We start from the raw sequence: 19,082 nt of genomic DNA on the forward strand, positions 1-19,082 counted from the left end.
ATCTGCTTCCACCTTGAACAGAAATGGCACATCACGTCGTTGCGAACGACCACTCCACTTTGTGGGGAATATGTCCACTAACCACGAATCTAAACGGCCATACCTGGAAACAGTCCTGGAGGACTGCTTAACTTGTCATGCGCTAATTGATTCGGGTGCGACAATATTACTCATCTCTCAAACATTGTTTGATGATCTCAAAAGGGCTTTGAAGCCAACTAAACGTTGGTTAAAAGTGGAACGATGCGACACTAAACTTCGAGGGGTCACTCAGACTACCTCGCCTCTCACATTGAGAGTCATGCTGAAACTACACTTCCAGGACGTATCGCTCGTTCACCCTGTGTATGTTACCAGCCTCGAAACTGTAACCCTGCTACTTGGAGCAGACTTGATGGATCGGTTACTCCCATTGATGGATTGGAAAACCAACCAGGTATGGTCACAGGCCACAGTGCCTTCTCCACTGACCACACTGTCTTCCCCTAACGCTAGCTGCAATGCAGTCATTCACGAGGGGTATCTGTCGAAAGCACCCCTTTGGGAAAAGACGTTTAGAAACCTCTTGGTGCAGAATCCGATCCAAGGAGATATTACGATATCTCGACACATTCCACCAGCCAATCTGATTGACCATTCTTTTCATGATTTCGAGCCAGCTGTCTCTGTGAATGAGCAACTTCCCTCCTCCTTGCAGTTGTGCAATACGGTAGTTGAGATGAATTTCTCTTGCTCTTCGGACACTTCCGCAAGCACTGCGGCCGTCTCAGCAAGAAAAACATTGATGCGCAGAGTACACTCTGCTTCCGATGATACACCTTCTGCTTTGTTGGGGACTGTCACCCCTTACAATGACACTAATGGCGTCAGTCCAGCAACTGACCCGATGACTCCCACTGGTGAAACACTTTGCGATATCACAGACCGATATCCTCGTCTCAGTTTGCAGGTACTGAAGAGATTGCCACACGCGGACGCGGTGGTGACTGACAGACCTCGACAGCCACTGAGGGTGTTGAAGCACAAACACCAGGATATTTGGTTGAAAGGTTACAGCCATTCTCATAATAACGCGGCCACTGACGACTCGTACATAGGGTCCGATCTTTTCGTTTGCGCCTCGGACACCAACACCACCCGCTGGTGGGAGGGTCCCGAGACACAAAGGGGGGGATAGTAGCCCAGACCCATGATGAGCCTCATCGAGGCCGGTGGGGGGGTCGAGACTACGGACAACACCGTACGAGGCCGCCAGAGCATAAATCAAATCTAGTTGTAAACTCCCCTATGAGAACAGTGAGGAGCAGACAGGCCCCTAGACGGGGAGTATCTTAGAACACGTCTAAGATAGTACTGAGGTGTACCACACTGGTCGTAAAGGAAGTCCAATGGACTTGTCCACCTCCAAAACAAATGGCAACAATAATCATTCCTTGCCATGTGTAGGTTCAACTACAATACAACTAGTAATATGCTCCAATCATGTGTTCCGGTAGATAATATTTCAGAATAAATCGGTAGGACAACTGGACCCCTTGAATACCAGTACCAATACCACAGTCAGTCCAGCAACACTCAGTAAGAGGATTAGTAACCTCACAAGTTAAATTGCTATTGATAATAAGCGACATAGGAGTCACTCAGAGTGCAACACGGGGAAGGGAATCTCCATTGCACTCTTCCAATGGTTAACACATGCCACTAATAAATAGAACCCTCCGTTCAGGAGAAAATTATTAGAAGTCATGAACCATGATCACACCACGTACGACTGGTCTAATACTTAGAGTACTTCTGTCGTGAGGTTAGCTCCTCCGTGGATAACATAGCTATGAAATTGACTTCATACCTACTGCCACTACAATAGTGGAAGACACAGTGACTTGTAGAAAACTACTACAGACTCCCTTGACACCAATTCTGACTGACCTCCAGGCATTGACCTGAAAATTACCTGACTACGTCAGACTCATTCTGAACAAGTTGTAATCTGCCAGGATACTTGGTTTTCTTCCCTTGACATGCGCGATTGTGTAAGCATAAACGCACATGCACAACGGAACATCCAATTAGGATTTATGCTAGGATCACTTGAGGGTCCAAACAAAATACCAGCCTTAGTAAAGTTGAACATTTACTTCTAGGCCTTTGACTCTACAGCACTCACCAGTTTTCTAACCAGAAGTCCATAGGTCATCCTGTAGACTGCCCAAAACTAGTGCCTTACAGCTGTAGACTTATCATATAGTTGTCAACTTAGGATAGTACCCTAAGCGCCACCCCGCAAATTAGGAAAGCCCTAGATATGACATTAGACAATGCCATGATAGGGTCATTATTTTGCCAAGACCATGGACGTAGATAGAATACAGTCCAATTAGATGATTAAGGTGGCATAACTATATTTTGTTTTGTTTATGCTTTCATTCATTTTGTTTCATTTTCTTCGGCACATAGAAAGTGATAGAGCCATAAACAACTCCCCCATACAACCATCAGTTAGAGCCACAACGCCGCTCATTTGGGGGGGAATGTAATGATATATTTCATGAGTGTGTATGCGTTGTTAACATCTGCCTAAGTTACTGCCCAGATATTCTAGTCTGGACGACCAGACGACGGGTCCGGAACGGCGATCCCAATCCGGACATCCGCTGCCGAGTCATGGAACGGACATCTTCATTTGCAGAGACCCTACCCGGGTCGACCACCAGAGGGGGGACTGCAATAGCAACCACCAACTGGACATCTACTGCCCAGCCTTGGAGCGGATTTCTTCATTTGCAGACACCCTACCCGGGTCGACCGCCAGATGGGGACCACAACGATGATCCACAACTAGGACAACCCACGTTCATTTTTATGTTGGGTTATAACATGCAGGTTAATGGCAAGATTGAACCCAACATGGGGGGACTGTCATGACGTTGGCCTGTGGGTAAGGTTTATGACCCCCCCCCCCCCCCATAAATACCTTTCTCTCTTCCCCTCTCTGAATCTACTGAAGGACCTGAATAGCCTGTGTTGAATATAGAGAGTCTGGGAACATCAAACAATGGGGAAGGTACCACATATTTTGTTAATAAAACCAGTTGGAAATATGCTTGGGAACGTAATGAGTATGTATGTCAGTTCAGTTGTCATCTGAGACATTATGACTGATGACAGGACGACATAAACTGTATCTGAGAAAGTATACACCCTCTAGTTATCAGAGTCACATGGAATTGTTCTGCAATTGAAATGTTTGATATTGAAAATGTTTGTTAGGAGATGAAATGTAATTTTAGCTTCCGAATGAAAGATTTGGGTTTTCATAAGGAAAGTGCCCTGCTCGATCAGTAACCCAACCCTGTGAAGAGACAGGGATTATAAACGATGAAACACCTCCTTCCCCCTCTCCACTATATAATCCTTTGACGAAAAGATAACCAGTGGTTCCAGTACGGGAGGTCTGCAGCCTCTACGTTAGAAGGACACACATGTCAAGGACAGAACTAAGCCAACCTCGGCGTGAGCTCTGGTATGAACTGGTATGAACTTTGAGCTTATTCACTACAGAAGTGCTACTTCCTAGCCGTTGAGTTAGCAGCGGCCGCTGCTAACGTGGCTTAGGAAAGGACGGACGACGGATCCAGTCTAACAACCAGACGAAGATACCACCACGTATCCAATGGACCACCATTGACATTCTTCCGAAAACAGGGAGATCTGTTGGCCAACCCGGCCAGCATCTACGACCAATCTACCGAAGTGCAGCTCAGAGTAAATATTTATTGCATTTTCCTTTTCCAAATGGGCGGTAATTTAGAATGCATAAGATAATGTATTTACGATAGCATAGCTGCTGTTTCTCTGTTCCTAAATCTTCCCGCTCTTTCATTCAAGCCCAACCCCCTTTCCTTTGTGTAACTAGCTTTCATACAGGTTCCGTCCACCAGGACGTTTTCTGTATGACATCATATGTATTCGGTGTATTTGTAATTCTGTGTGATTAGTTAGGTATTTAGTAAATAAATAATTAAACCCAATTTTGTATTGCTGATTCAACTTGTTAGCCAGGGTTCGTGAAGATAGCCAAGAATTTACAACTTTCATTATGAGACTGAAAATAAGACAAGGGTTAATATTGACTGCTATCGAGGTAAAATATTACAAAGTATTTGAAGAGTTTATTCGGAAGATAACAGCTCTATAAACGTTCTTCCGTGGTGCCCCGACTTTCTAGTTAATTACATTTACGTGATTAGCTTAATCAGGTAATATTAATTACAGAGAAATCATTTTATAAGTTAGCATGTCATATCACTTAATCCGGCATAGCCAAAGACACGACACTGTAATACCAGTCATGTGAAATCCATAGATTAGGGCCTAATACATTTATTTCAATTTAATTATTTCCTTATTTTAACTGTAACTCAGTAAAGTCTTTGAAATTGTTGCATGCTGCATTCATATTTTTGTTTAGTGTAGCTCATCTGACTCACTGGGCAGCTCACGACTGGGTTCCCCTTTGTAATCCGTGATAGTTTGCCAGCCTTGCCACATCCAATGAGGTCGTAGCGGGATTTCTTATAAGCATCCGGATTAGTGTCCCGCTCCTTGAAAGCGGCAGCTCTAGCCTTTAGCTCAGTGCGGATGTTGTCTGTAATCCATAGCTTCTCGCTGGAATATGTATGTACAGTCATTGTGGGAACGACATTGTCGATGCACTTATTAATGAAGCCGGTGGCTGAGGTGGTAAACTACTCAATGTTATTGGATGAATCCGGCAACATTTTCCAGTCTGTGAAACTGTCCTGTAGTTTAGCATCCACTTCATAAGACCACTTTCGTATTGAGCTCGTCATTGGTACTTCCTGTTTGAGTTTTTGCTCTTAAGTAGGAATGACATGCTGGTAAAAATTACCTGGTCAAAATTTGGTAAAACTGATTTCAGTTGCCCTGCATTCAAATCAGTGGCCACGGGAAGTGCCACCTAGTGGATTTGCATTTTCTTGTTTGCATATGTGCATTTATAAATGTGAATACATGCGCTTACTAATACCTCAGTTGATGATTAATGTAGATCCTTATAAAATACTTATAAACCATTTAATCTAAAGTGTGCATTATATATATACTTTCTGAGCATTTATAAATGACTTGCTACTCCCCAAAAGCTGGCCACATTAGTAGACATTACCTGATGCTCCACGCTAGCCTAACATGCTTAAAAAAGGTAGTTTAATAAAAAAATTGTAGTATTTCAATTTTCTCGATTTTGCAGCTTGGATAATGAGGAAGTTTGGAGTACAGTGACACCTTCCATCCCTGGATAGGGGTACATTTTCAAGCCATATCCTTTGTCCGTCACCGTGGTGAAAACATATTGGCATAGGACTGAACTTCAAGTGAGTATAGTGAGTATACAAAACATTAAGAACACCTGCTCTTTCCATGACACAGACTGACCAGGTGAATCCAGGTGAAAGCTATGATCCCTCAATGATGTAACTTGTTAAATCCACTTCAATCAGTGTAGATGAAGGGGAGGAGACAGGTTACACAAGGATGTTTAAGCCTTGAGACAATTGAGACATGGATTGTGTATGTGTGCCATTCAGTGTGTATAGTGCAGATTAGGGGCTGAAAGTAGTTGATTAATAATTAGTCAATGGTTTATAAGGATTTACGTTAATCATCAACTGAGGAATTAGTAAGTGCATGTACTCACATTTACAAACGCACTCATTACCAATTAATAAATATCCTATTCATGAAATATTATAAATACATTTAAAAATATGTAAATAAATTCTCAGTCAAAATATTAATCAACCATTAACAAATGCCTTATAAATAATCAAAAGAGTTGACAATAACTCCTTTATAGCTGGTTTATAAGTACATTATTAATAATTTACACATTGTGAACATACTATGATGAAACACCTTATTAATTATCTTATGAAACAATAATACATCATTTAAAATAGTGTTGATAAATGAGTAAATTACTTAAAATATAGCTTATTGACATTTACAAATGTAAGAACAATGATAAATATATGGTAAGTACACTTTATAAACTGTTTATAAATGGTTTATTAAGGAACCTTAATATAAAGTGTTACCACAGCTTTTCGAGGCATCACTTCATATTCACTAGCAAAGAGCCCAAGTGACAATTGCAATGTACTTGCAAAGGTCGAACAGCTACCCAATCTAATTGTTGCCAAACCAAAATATGCATGCAATCACTCTCTATCATCTTGGTCTGGTGCAGTACGACTAGGGAAGCCGGGCAGTGATGGCTTTGAGCGCTAACACTCTCTCACCTCTCCCCCATGGTCACATGCACTCAGCATCACCCAGAAGGACAGCAGCTGAGTCACCGGCAGCCAGCTTGCCAATTAACAACAACAATCATTCCAACCACATTTCCATCTAGCTTCTGTTTGGTTGTGAGATAACATTATTACTATTTTTTATTTGAATTTATGTTTTATAAACGATACAAAACATACACATCCAAATGAAAAGATCATACAAACATCAACTACATCACACCTGCCCAGATCCACTAGCACACACCCATATCTCCAACGCCCGCATGATGTTTGAGGTTTAATTTATTTCATTTGGTTAATGTTTGGTTTTGCAGAAACGGTCTGACAAAATGAAAGGTAAACATTCTCTTTATTTCATAATTCCATGTTCTGGGTGAGCTACTGTAATTCAGACATATATCAACTATTATCTAGGTTTCTCTTCCTTAACCAGAGATGTATGAAGACTAGAGATTGCTTACTTTGCCGTGCATGAGGAGGCGGATGGTGAGGGTAACATTGAGGCCGCCCTCTGGCTGGACTTTGTTGGGTTCCATACTGGGAGTGGAGGTGAAGAGAGGAGGAGTGTGGTCGTGAAGAGGGTTTCCTCAGGAATGGGAGGAGTGTGATGGTACAGTAGCCAGCCAGTCACCTGGAACACAACAAGGAGATACCAACATACCCAGAAAGGTTAGGTCATTCAATCAACTAATCAAAGTTTAGGTCGAGTGACTGATTTTAGACATGAGTACCCAATTCTTCCATACAGAACACGACAATAATAACCATTCATGTTGGGTCCATTTCATTTGGATTCCAGACAATTTAGTAAATAAATGTAATTTCAGTTTACATGAAGGAGATTGTCTATAATAACATTTTAAAAAAGTCAATTTAAAATCTAATTAGGTTTCATTCCAGCCATGTACTGAAATAGCTGGAATTGACTTTGATGTATTGCATGAGTTTCAGAGTAAATAAAATGTGGAACTACACACACGCTGTGCTTTGGTCCGCTACTCCTTTCGACAGCCGTGATAGAATCACCCACCATCAAAAGACCAAGCAGCGTGCCCAGGAGCAACAGAAATGGACCTGGGAGGAGATTCTGGACGGGAAAAGACCCTGGAATCAGGCTGGGGAGTATCGCCGGCCGAAGGAGGAAATTGAGGCAGCGAAGGCGGAGCGGCGATATTATGAGGCACTATACCGACCACGAGGCAAGTGCAAGAGGCAGCCCCAAAAAATGTTTTTTTGGGGGGGGCACACGGGGAGATTGGCGGAGTCAGGGTGGAGACCTGAGCCAACTTCCCGTGCTTACCGTGGGGAGCGAGTGACGAGACAGGCACTGTGTTATGCGGTGATGCACACTGTGTCGCCAGTGCGCCTCCACAGCCCAGTACGTCCTGTGCCTGCTCCTCGCACTCTCCCTCCAGTGCGCCTCCACAGCCCAGTACGTCCTGTGCCTCCTCTCCACATTCGCCCTGAGGTGTGTGTCATCAGCCCGGTGCCACCTGTGCCGGTCCCCCGCATCAGGCCTCCAGTGCGCCTCCACAGCCCAGTACGTCCTGTGCCTGCTCCTCACACTCTCCCTCCAGTGTGCCTCCACAGCCCAGTACGTCCTGTGCCTCCTCCCTGCACTCGCCCTGAGGTGCGTGTTACCAGTCTGGCACCACCTATGCCAATCCCACGCATCAGACCTCCAGCGCGCATCCCCAGTCCGGAGCCTCCAGCGACGCTCCCCAGTCCGGAGCCTCCAGTGACGCTCCCCAGTCCGGAGCCTCCAGCGATGCTCCCTAGTACAGAACCTCCTGAGGTGGCCTGCATCCCAGAACCTCCTGAGGCGGCCTGCATCCCAGAACCTCCTGAGGCGGCCTGCATCCCAGAACCTCCTGAGGTGGCCTGCAGCCCAGAGTCTTCAGCGATGGCCTACAGTCCGGTTCCTCCTCCGACGATCCACGGTCCGGTGGTACTAAAGCAGAGGGATCAGCGGGGGTTATGCCCCAAACTGGAGCCACCTCCTCTGCTAGAGGATAAGGTTATGTGGACTGCATTAGAGCCGCCATAGATAGGAGTTACCCACCCAACCCTCCCTTTTGTTTTTGTTTAGTGGCATTCGGAGTCTGCACCTTTGGGGGGGGGGGGGGGGGGTACTGTCACGTCCTGACCATAGTAAGATGTTATTTTCTATGGTAGAGTAGGCCAGGGCGTGACAGGGAGTGTTTTGTGTTTTTTTTCTATATCTATGTTTAGTTCTAGTTTTCTATTTCTATGTTTTTTTGGGGGGGGTTGATCTCCAATTGGAGGCAGCTGGTCCTCGTTGTCTCTAATTGGAGATCATATTTTAGAAGTGGTTTTTCTTCCTGGGTTTTGTAGGTTATTGTATTTTTGAGTAGTGTTTGTTCTCCTCTGCGTCACGGTTTGTTGTTTTTGTCTATTCAGTTATTTTGATGTATTGCATGAGTTTCACAGAGTAAATAAAATGTGGAACTAAACACACGCTGCGCTTTGGTCCGCTACTCCTTTCGACAGCCGTGACACTTTGATGCTGGTCTGATCTGGTGGAATAGATATGACGGATCATCTTCATGAGAGTTTATAACACAAGAGGGAGCACCTCTCAAACTGTATTCAGGACAGGCTTCTCACCTGGCTATGAATTTCGGGAAGGGTTGGGGAGTAACTGATTACATGTAATCACTAACATGTAATCTGATTACGAAAAATAATTGCTGTAACATTAGTTATGTTAACAGTTAAAATATTGTAATCAGATTACAGATATTTTAAAAACTAGATGATTACTTATTGGACTACTTTTACATTCAGAAGATGTTTGTGAAGGGTACTGAGTTTGCATAATCTAAAAGTTAGGTTACTGTTTATAATGTTGGACAGGTAACTAGGTACTGTAACAGATTACATTTAGAAAGTAGCCTACCCAACGCTGATTTTGGGGCTTCCAATTTCGACTTCCTCATTTAAGTACCAGGATCAAAGTACAAAAAAAGTGGCCAAGCTCACCTGAAGTCAATACAATGTAGCAGCTTACATACACTACATGACCAAAAGTATGTGGACACCTGCTCGTCAAGCATCTCATTCCAAAATGATGGACATTTATATGTAGTTGGTCCCCCCTTTGCTGCTATAACAGTCTCCACTCTTCTAGGAAGGCTTCAACTAGATGTTGGAACATTGCTGCGGAACCTGCACTGATGTTGTCGGGCACTGATGTTGGGCGATTAGGCCTGGATAGCAGTCGGCGTTCCAATTCATCCCAAAGGTGTTTGATAAGGTTGAGGTCAGAGCTCTGTGTAGGCCAGCGAAGTTCTTCCACACTAATCTCAACAAACCGTTTCTGTATGGACCTCGCTTTGTGCACGGGGGCATTGTCATGCTGAAACAGGAAAGAGCCTTCCCCAAACTGTTGCCACAAAGTTAGAAGCACAGAATCATCTAGAATGTAATTGTATGCTGTAGGGTTAAGATTTTCCTTCACGGGAACTAGCCCGAACCATGAAAAACAGCCCCAGACACTATTCCTCCTACACCAAACTTTATAGTTCACACTATGCATTCGGGCAGGTAGCGTTCTCCTGGCATCCGCCAAACCCAGATTCGTCCGTCGGACTGCCAGATGATGAAGCTGATTCATCAATCCAGAGAATGTGTTTTCACTGCTCCAGAGTCCAATGGCGACATGCTTTACACCACTCCAGCCAACGCTTGGCATTGCGCATGGTGATCTTAGGGTTGTGTGCGGCTGCTCTGCCATTGAAACCCATTTCGTGAAACTGACAACGAACAGTTCTTGTGCTGACGTTGCTTCAAGAGGCAGTTTGGAACTCGGTAGTAAGTGTTGCAACCGAGGACAGACAATTTTCACGCACTACATGCTTCAGCACTCGGCGGTCCCGTTCTGTGAGCTTGTGTGGCCTACCACTTTGCGGCTGAGCCGTTGTTGCTCCTAGACGTTTCCACTTCACAATAACAGCATTTACAGTTGACCGGGGCAGCTTTAGCAGGGCAGAAATGTGATGAACTGTCTTGTTGGAAAGGTGGCATCCTACGACGGTGCCACATTGAAAGTCACTGAGCTCTCCAGTTTGGGCCATTCTACTGCCAATGTTTGTCTATGGAGATTGTATGGCTGTGTGCTCAATTTTATACACCTCTCAGCAAAAGTTGTGGCTGAAATAGCCAAATCCACAAATTTGAAGGTGTGTCCACATACTATTGGTGTAAATACAGTGGTTCTTAAGTGACAACTTAATTTTGACCTATAGTCTCATAAGGAAATAGCCCCTTCGGAAATGTTGTGAATTCATAAGCAGGTCTTTTTTTGGTTTTGTTCGTTTGTAGAATGAAAAAGTGTGTGCCAAAACGTTCTAACTGAAAATTTAAGAAAGGATGATTGATATTTAAAATGTGTCTTTGAAAGCATAATGGTGCAGCATTACTTCCTTCTCATTATTCCTGAAGAACATCCATTATGAGTGGATGGTGCCCCTTTCTGCCTCCTAGACACAGTGACACATACACCTCTACTCTAGGCCATACAGCTCTCTTTGATATAGAAGGCAGATGTAATGGGTCATATGGGTCTTTGATCAAGGGATTGAGAGACTGAAATGCACCATCACCTTCACGGCCGTTATCAAGGGGCAGTGTATCATGCAGTGTATGATGCTTTGACTCAGATTGGTGTCAGCAGGCTGTACAGTTCAGCGGTAAGGGTGAGACTCGGAGTGATAGGCAGAATAGGAAAATAAGTTACTAAACTTTGCATGACACAGATGTGTGAACATGAGTCATTGATGCAAAAATAAATCAAGTTCACACACATATTTTTATGAGATTGAGTTTAAGTGTGTCTGTTAGCACGTGAGTGTATGTATGCATGCGTGTGTGTGCTGCATGTCTATGCCTGTGTGTGTATTTGTGAGCATAAGATAGAGATAAAAATATTAATAGATAGGAAGAGGGAACATGGATGAGTGCTATGATAACAGCCAACCAATTGTGCTCCCAATCTTCCAGCCCAGTTTATATTGCAAAAGACACTATTCCAGGTTAAAATCAACTGGCAAGTAGACAGACATAAACCCACTCTGATGTCTTGGTGAGATGCATGCCACTGTGCTAGGTGCACTGACCAGACAGGACACATTAAACACCAAAGCATCCCTCTCTCTCTCTACCCAAAGTCCCTACAAGGCCCGTTTTGAGACCCAAGGGAACTATGCAAAAGAATGTGGCATTGCTGTACAAACATGAAATAAACTATTTGTTGGTTTTCTTCATCGGTGGATATACAAGAAACATGCTGGATAAGCTAATTGAAATTGGTCATCGAAGGAACAAAATACACAATGTTTTCCTAAATTAAAATATTTTTCCCAGCTTCCTGCTCCACAGACAGTGGAGTATGTTACAGTCAGTGGAAGTCACTCCTTATTATACCCTCCTGGCCGTAACCCCTGCTTTCGGCCATCTGTGTTTGCCTAGCTTTCTGGTCCGTAATCACTGCAGTTCATTGGGTGGAATTCACTCCGCATCCTGCTGATAATATATCAGAGTAACACTTAATTTGCAAGTGCTGGTCATTTCTTTATACAATCCCATATCACTCTCTACCACCCATCACCACTGCCCTTTAGAAACCTTTTGTGTGGCAGCCACTCTCTCTGGTTGTCTTGACACGCTGACCAGCATAGTCTTCAATATCAAACACAATCACGCTTCATAGCTGGGGCCAGATTTGAACCTCCGACCTCTGCCTAAAAAGCAAGCCGCAGGGTCGGGGTAGGGGCTAGGGGTCGTTCCTGTTGGACGGGCCATACATTTGAATAAGCTTCTATTTAGAATGATAATCCCATCCCATTGCAGTATATGATACATAAAAATAATATCTATTTTTATAATGTTATTTGTAGTGTGTGTAATTTCATGTAATTTGCGTTTTTTCCTTGTTGTTATTAGGAGCATTATCTCTCGTGACGTGTGATGTAGAAAGTGGGTCAGGCTTTCCACTAAAGGGCTTCCGGCCCCTTCTTTGTTGCTAGCTGTTAAATCTAATCATGCTTAATGCCTGGTCAAACTGCTACCCAAATTGTCTTTTTTCTGTTCTCTCATTTGTGTGTTGAAACTGAAATTCTGTTGACAGTATACATGTAACCACACCAATCTACACCAAATCCCAACTACATGAAATCACCTGGGACTGAAGTAATGTAACAATTTAATCTGCAAAGATCACTATTGTTGTAAAATAGTCGCTTCTTTTCTAGTGAGGGGTTGTTATAATCACTCTCAATGCATATAAACAGCAAAGTGTCTTTTTTCTGCTGTTTTCATGGACATAGAGAGTCGGGACTGTGTTAACAACACATTTCCAGCCAGATGCAGACTTAACCTATGGCTATCATCTCTTTTCTCCATACCAAAGAACCCTTCTCACTAAACTGTCTCGATAAAATGTTATTTTTCAAATTGAGATTATGAATCGAAATCTAACTGAGACCACAGGCTCTTTTATTAATTAGTTTGAAACTGGGAAATGTTTTTTCTATCCTCACCACATAGGAAAAATATTGTGTTTGAATGAGCTTACTATTGCAAGAAAGTAATCTATCCACTATCAAACTATTCAGTGGCTCAATGTAGGCTACAGTTATTAACACTGGCTCTTTAAGATTTTGTTTTAACCAATTACTTGATACTACAATACTAATCTGTAATGTAAACTAGGATATACCAGTAGACAGAGAACACCATCAGTTGTTGGTTTATAATATGGCTGCTTATAATCCGCACCAATTTGTGAATCCTTCTTGGGTTTGATGACACAGCTGTTTCTGGGCTTGTTGAGTTGAGTGGTATTGTGCATGTAAACCTTTCTTGATTAAATGGGGTGAAGCTATATCAAACCCCATCTGTATTGCGTCATTTATAGCACTTTTGACAGGGGATCTCTCAAATGTCTCTTCGGTAAGTATCTCCCATGGTGGTCTACAGCTATGGCATTCCATATCACTGAGAGAGCGCAGTTCATTGGTTTTACTTTTCAATTCATTACCGGTAAACGTAATGAAAATAATTCAGGCTCCCTCCTCAAAAATAAATGATGAATAAAGTAATGAGACATTGAAGAGGACACAAGCCAAACAGGGAGATGACCATCAGTGGGCTTGATTATCTCTGAATGCTTTATTATTTATTATCTCTGTGGCATAACTCAAGAGGTGGATTTTGACAGTGTATTGTATTGGTGGTCTACTCTGAAACATTCGATGTAAGCCAATTAGAAGGCTGTTTCCTGACCATTTTGCTGAAATATTGACATTTTTGGGGTCGAGGTAGATCAATTGAGCATGCTTTAAAAAACATTGAATGCCACACAGTATTTCACAAAATAGTAAAAATGATCTCCTTTATTTCCAAAAATCCTGGACATCAAATAGCCACCTCATTGCCTTCGATCTTAAAACCTGGCTGACAATTAGTATAGTCTAGGTCCCCAGATCAAGTTCTTCTAGGCTGAGCTCAAGGGAACTTGACAGAGAGACCTGGCTAGATCGAGAACCATGATTTATCTTATTAGCCACATCACTACTCCTGTCAGGGGATAAAAGACTGCAGTGTAACAGGAAGTGACAGTGTTTATTAGCGACGCTGTTGCTCATGAGAGATTTCAGGGTAAATTACCGACTGGGGGCATGGGGCCTTTTCTCCCCTCCTCTCACAAACCCTCCTCAGCCATAACCCACAATACACTGCATTCACGAAGAGACAAAATAGGACGAAAAAAGGAGGAGATTATGAAAAAGTAACAGAAAGAGGAAAGGAGGAATGTGGGAAAACGGGTGCTCGGGGCTACCATCCTGCTTTCTCTCCACTCCAAATTGTGGTTTCTCTGAAAGGATGACACGGGTATTAGCAGAAACAAATTGCTTTCCCCTCACACACTCAGTGTAGACAGTCCATTCAGACAGAATATGAAAAGAGCGGAACTACTTTTTTCGTGCAGACAACACATACATGTACCAGACAAAACACTTCTATTAAGGAACGCGTAAACTGAGCTTGTTATACACTGGAGGTAGCAAATACCTTCCTCTCCTTGAGCAATGAACTACAGGTAACTGCCAAAATAAAGGAAACTCATAAAGTGTCTCAATAAGGCATTGGGCCACCACGAGCCAGAACAGCTTCAATGCACCTTGACATAGATTCTACTAGAGTCTGGAACTCTATTGCAATGATGCGAAACCATTCTTACACGAGAAATTCCATAATTTGGTGTTTTGTTGATGATGGTGGAAAACGCTCTCAGGCGCCGCTCCAGAATCTCCCATAAGTTTTCATATGTGTTGAAATCTGGTGTCTGACGGCCATGGCATATGATTTACATCCTTTTCATGCTCATCAAACCATTCAGTGACCACTTGTGGATGGGGACATTGTCATGCTATGGAGACGTAGCCATAGTAGCCAAAATAATGGCTTGCCCAGCATTTTGTACATGACCCTAAGCATGATGGCTTAATTAACTCAGGAACCACAACTGTATCACTCATTTACTCAAGCTTTTCCATTATATTGTCAGTTAACTGTACATTATATGGCACACAAAAATGCTATACCATCAGGCTATATTTTCTGGGACTCATGCCACTCTTTCATAAATAACAGATGTGATATGTGATGAAAATACAGTACATGAATGGTATGTCACATGCGCCGAATACAACATTACATTACAGTGAAATGCTTACTTACAAGCCCTTTTCCTGTAGTCCACAATCATCTCCTTTGTCTTGATCACGTTGAGGGAGAAGTTGTTATCATGGCACCACTCTGACCTCCTCCATATAGGGTGTCTCATCATTGTCTGTGATCAGGCCTACCACTGTTGTGTCGTCGGCAAACTTAATGATGGTGTTGTAGTCATGCCTGGCCATGCAGTCATGGGTGAACAGGGAGTACAGGAGGGGACTGAGCACGCACCCCTTGAGGGTCCCCCATGTTGAGGATCAGTGTGGCAGATGGGTTGTTACTTTTCCTTACCACCTGGGGGAGGCCCATCAGGAAGTCCAGATTCCAGTTGCAGAGGGAGGTGTTTAGTCCCAGGGTCCTTAGCTTATTGACGAGCTTTAAGAGCACTATGGTGTTGAAATCTTAGCTGTAGTGAATGAATAGCATTCTCACATAGGTGTTCATTTTGTCCAGGTGGGAAAGGGCAGTGTGGAGTGCAATAGAGATTGCATCATCTGTGGATTTGTTGGGGTGGTATGCAAATTGGAGTGGGTCTAGGGTTTCTGGGATAATGGTGTTGATATGGGCCATGACAGCCTTTCAAAGCAGTTCATGGCTACAGACGTGAGTGCTACGGGCCGGTAGAAATTTAGGCAGGTTACCTTAGTGTTCTTGGGCACATGGACTATGGTGGTCTGCTTGAAACATGTTGGTATTACAGACTCAGTCAGGGACAGGTTGAAAATGTCAGTAAAGACACTTGCCAGTTGGTCAGCTCATGCACGGAGTACACGTCCTGGTAATCCGTCTGACCCCGCGGCCTTGTGAATGTTGACCTGTTTAACGGTCTTACTCACGTCGGCTATGTAGAGTGTGATGACACAGTCGTCCGGAACAGCTGATGCTCTCATGCATGTTTCAGTGTTGTTTGCCTCGAAGCGAGCATAGAAGTAATTTAGCTTGTCTGGTAGGCTCGTGTCACTGTGCAGCTCGTAGCTGTGCTTCCCTTTGTAGTCTGTAATGGTTTGCAAGTCCTGCCACATCTGACGAGCGTCGGAACCGGTGTAGTACGATTCAATCTTAGGCATGTATTGATGCTTTGCCTGTTTGATGGTTGGTCAGAGGGCATAGCAGGATTTCTTATACGCGTCCGGGTTAGAGTCCCGCTCCTTGAAAGTGGCAGCTCTTGCCTTTAGCTCAGTGCGGATGCTGCCTGTAATCCATGGCTTCTGGTTGGGGTATGTACGTACGTACGGTCACTGTGGGGACGATGTCATTGATGAACTTATTGAAGAAGCCAGTGACTGATGTAATGTACTCCTCAATGCCATCGGAAGAATCCCAGAACATATTACAGTCTGTGCTGTAGGCAGGAATCAGGATAGAATTATGGTCAGATTTGCCATATGGAGGGTGAGGGAGAGCTTTGTACACAGACTTGGTGCCAGCATCGGTTTGTGGTGGTAAATAGACAGCTACAGAAAATATGGATGAAAACTCTCTTGGTAAATAGTGTGGTCTACAGCTTATCATGAGATACTCTACCTCAGGCGAGCAAAACCTCAAGACTTCCTTAACATTAGATTTTGTGCACCAGCTGTTGTTTACAAATATACACAGACCGACACCCCTTGTCTTACGGAAGGCAGCTGTTCTATCTTGGCAATTCAGCGTAAACCCCTCCAGCTGTATTTTATCCATATTGCGTTCAGCCACGACTCAGTGAAATATAAGATATTACAGTTTTTAATGTCCTGTTTGTAGGATATTCATGATCGTAGCACGTCTAGTTTGTTATCCAATGATTGTACGTTTGCTAATAGGACTGATGGTAGAAGCAGATTACCCACTCGCCGTCGGATCCTTACAAGGCACCCTGACCTACGTCCCCGATATCTCCGTCTCTTTCTCCTGTGAATGACGGGGATGAGGGCCTTGTAAGTTGTCTGAAGTAAGGGAAGACCCCCATGAAATGGACAAAAATGAATGGGAACATATTGGCACCACACGAATCATACACCCTAATGACAATACCACCCAATTTGGTCCACATTCATCCAAATCATATTGCAAATTTCATATGGCAAATGCCAAGTGTCACACCCCAAAAATCCTATAGATGGCGAGCGCGCTCCACCGTGGATTTTCTTATTGCAAATGTAACACAAGTCAACATCCAAGAGTAAAACTTTGAAAAAATGTATTTATTTTTGAAAACTTATCACCCCCTTAAAAAAGTGCTTTCTGGACCGTTTTTCATTTTTTTTTCGATTCTTTTGTCAATTACACATGTGTAAGAGCTGTATGAACATACTTTTGACATATTTTATTGACATAATTGTGCAAACCATGAACCCGGGCCAACACAAATCAATTCTTAGAGTATCAGGCACGTTTTCACATTACGTCTTTTATAGGGCAGGAGAATGACAAAGCAATTTACATGATTGCTTTTATTATAATTTTTACATTACAAACAGTGAAAATAATTTTTCATTGCAGGAGACGTACCAGATCCTGGCAAATGAGTTCTGGAACCTAACAGTCCAATACTGAGAGGTGCTGGATCCTGATCTGGCTTAAATTAAGCACTGGTGATTACCCCAGCTCCATCCATCAGCTTTATAGCAAACTAAGTGGGGTTGCTGATGTTGACTGAAAAACAAATTAAGGAGCGTGCCTTTAATGGAACCACTTTGATGTGGAAAGAACCTCCTTTATGTTACATTGAGGCTATTGACAGCCCTTCCTAATCCCTAGTATGGGACTCAAGAGGCTTCATCTCTCTCATTGCTTGTGCTTGGCTTTCTCAGTGAGCAACGGGCCCCTATCTCACATGAACACAAACCTCTTTTAAAGACACTGGATCCCTCTCTGAATGACTGTGTATGTTATTCACATGACAGCATCTGAATAACATTGTTCTATAAAGGTCTCAAGCCAGGAAAAAATCAAATAATAATAAAAAAGGAGAACCAGTACCGCTTGGTTCCAGAATTATGTAATTTAAACGCGATGACTACATTGTTCCTTATGGCTAAATAAATTCGATTTTACTTTATTTATTTATTAAATTTCAGATAATAATACATGACATAGATAATACCCAGTCATCATACTAATGGTGGCTTTTTGTAGTTTCCCGGATTTGCCTTTTTAGCAGAACATTCACCACTCTCTTAAATGGTTAACTCCGCCCTCTTGCAGCACAGGCCGAGGTCCTGAGACATTATAAACGCTTCTGATGGTGTGTTTGTGTGATGCCAGACAAAGGCCATTTTCAAACAATCCCACGACTACTGCTGTGTCTACAGACAGCCCCCAAACAAACAAAAACCGAATCTCAGAAAATGAGTGCACAACTGGTAAATAATCGCTTTTACTGTCGATATGTCAGTCAGTCAGGTGGCTTGCTGCCGCCAGATACCTTTATTGCATTAATGTTGAAGGGCTCTGACTAGTAGTACTTAGCCAGCTAGAGGATGACGGTAGAAGCTAAGGTTCAACAGAGCCTTCCTCAGTAGGAGCAAAAAGTAGGCTACTTAAGTTTTCATAATAACTCCTTGCTCGTACACGCTTTTTCAGTTCTGCCCACACATTTTCTATAGGATTGAGGTCAGGGCTTTGTGATGGCCACTCCAATACCTTGACTTTGTTGTCCATTTTGCCACAACTTTGGAAGTATGCTTGAGGTCATTGTCCATTGGAAGACCCATTAGCGACCAAGCTTTAACTTCCTGACTGATGTCTTGAGATGTTGCTTCAATATATCCACATAATTTTCCTCCCTCATGATGCCATCTATTTTGTGAAGTGCACCAGTCCCTCCTGCAGCAAAGCACCCCCACAACATGATGTTGCCACCCGCGTCGTTCACGGTTGGGATGGTGTTTTTCGGCTTGCAAGCCTCCCCCTTTTTCCTCCAAAAATAACAATGGGCATTATGGCCAAACAGTTCTATTTTTGTTTCATCAGACCAGAGGACATTTCTGCAAAAAGTACAATCTT

General features: G+C 43.1%; 1 protein-coding gene across 5 annotated transcripts in view; it reads right to left on the reverse strand.

The window, feature by feature from the left end:
• Positions 1 to 19,082, reverse strand: part of pcbp3 (poly(rC) binding protein 3) — a 181,377-nt gene that overhangs the window by 65,496 nt on the left and 96,799 nt on the right. For all 5 annotated transcript variants that reach the window (XM_082966945.1, XM_082966943.1, XM_014163880.2 and 2 more), the window contains exon 5: positions 6,797 to 6,966. In XM_082966945.1, the coding sequence (XP_082823071.1) occupies positions 6,797 to 6,871 (75 nt within the window). In that variant the 5' untranslated portion in view covers positions 6,872 to 6,966. The remainder of the gene's footprint in view (positions 1 to 6,796; positions 6,967 to 19,082) is intronic.

Source organism: Salmo salar, chromosome 21 (assembly GCF_965601325.2).
Source record: "Salmo salar chromosome 21, fSalSal1, whole genome shotgun sequence".
Classification (NCBI taxonomy): Eukaryota; Metazoa; Chordata; class Actinopteri; order Salmoniformes; family Salmonidae; genus Salmo; species Salmo salar.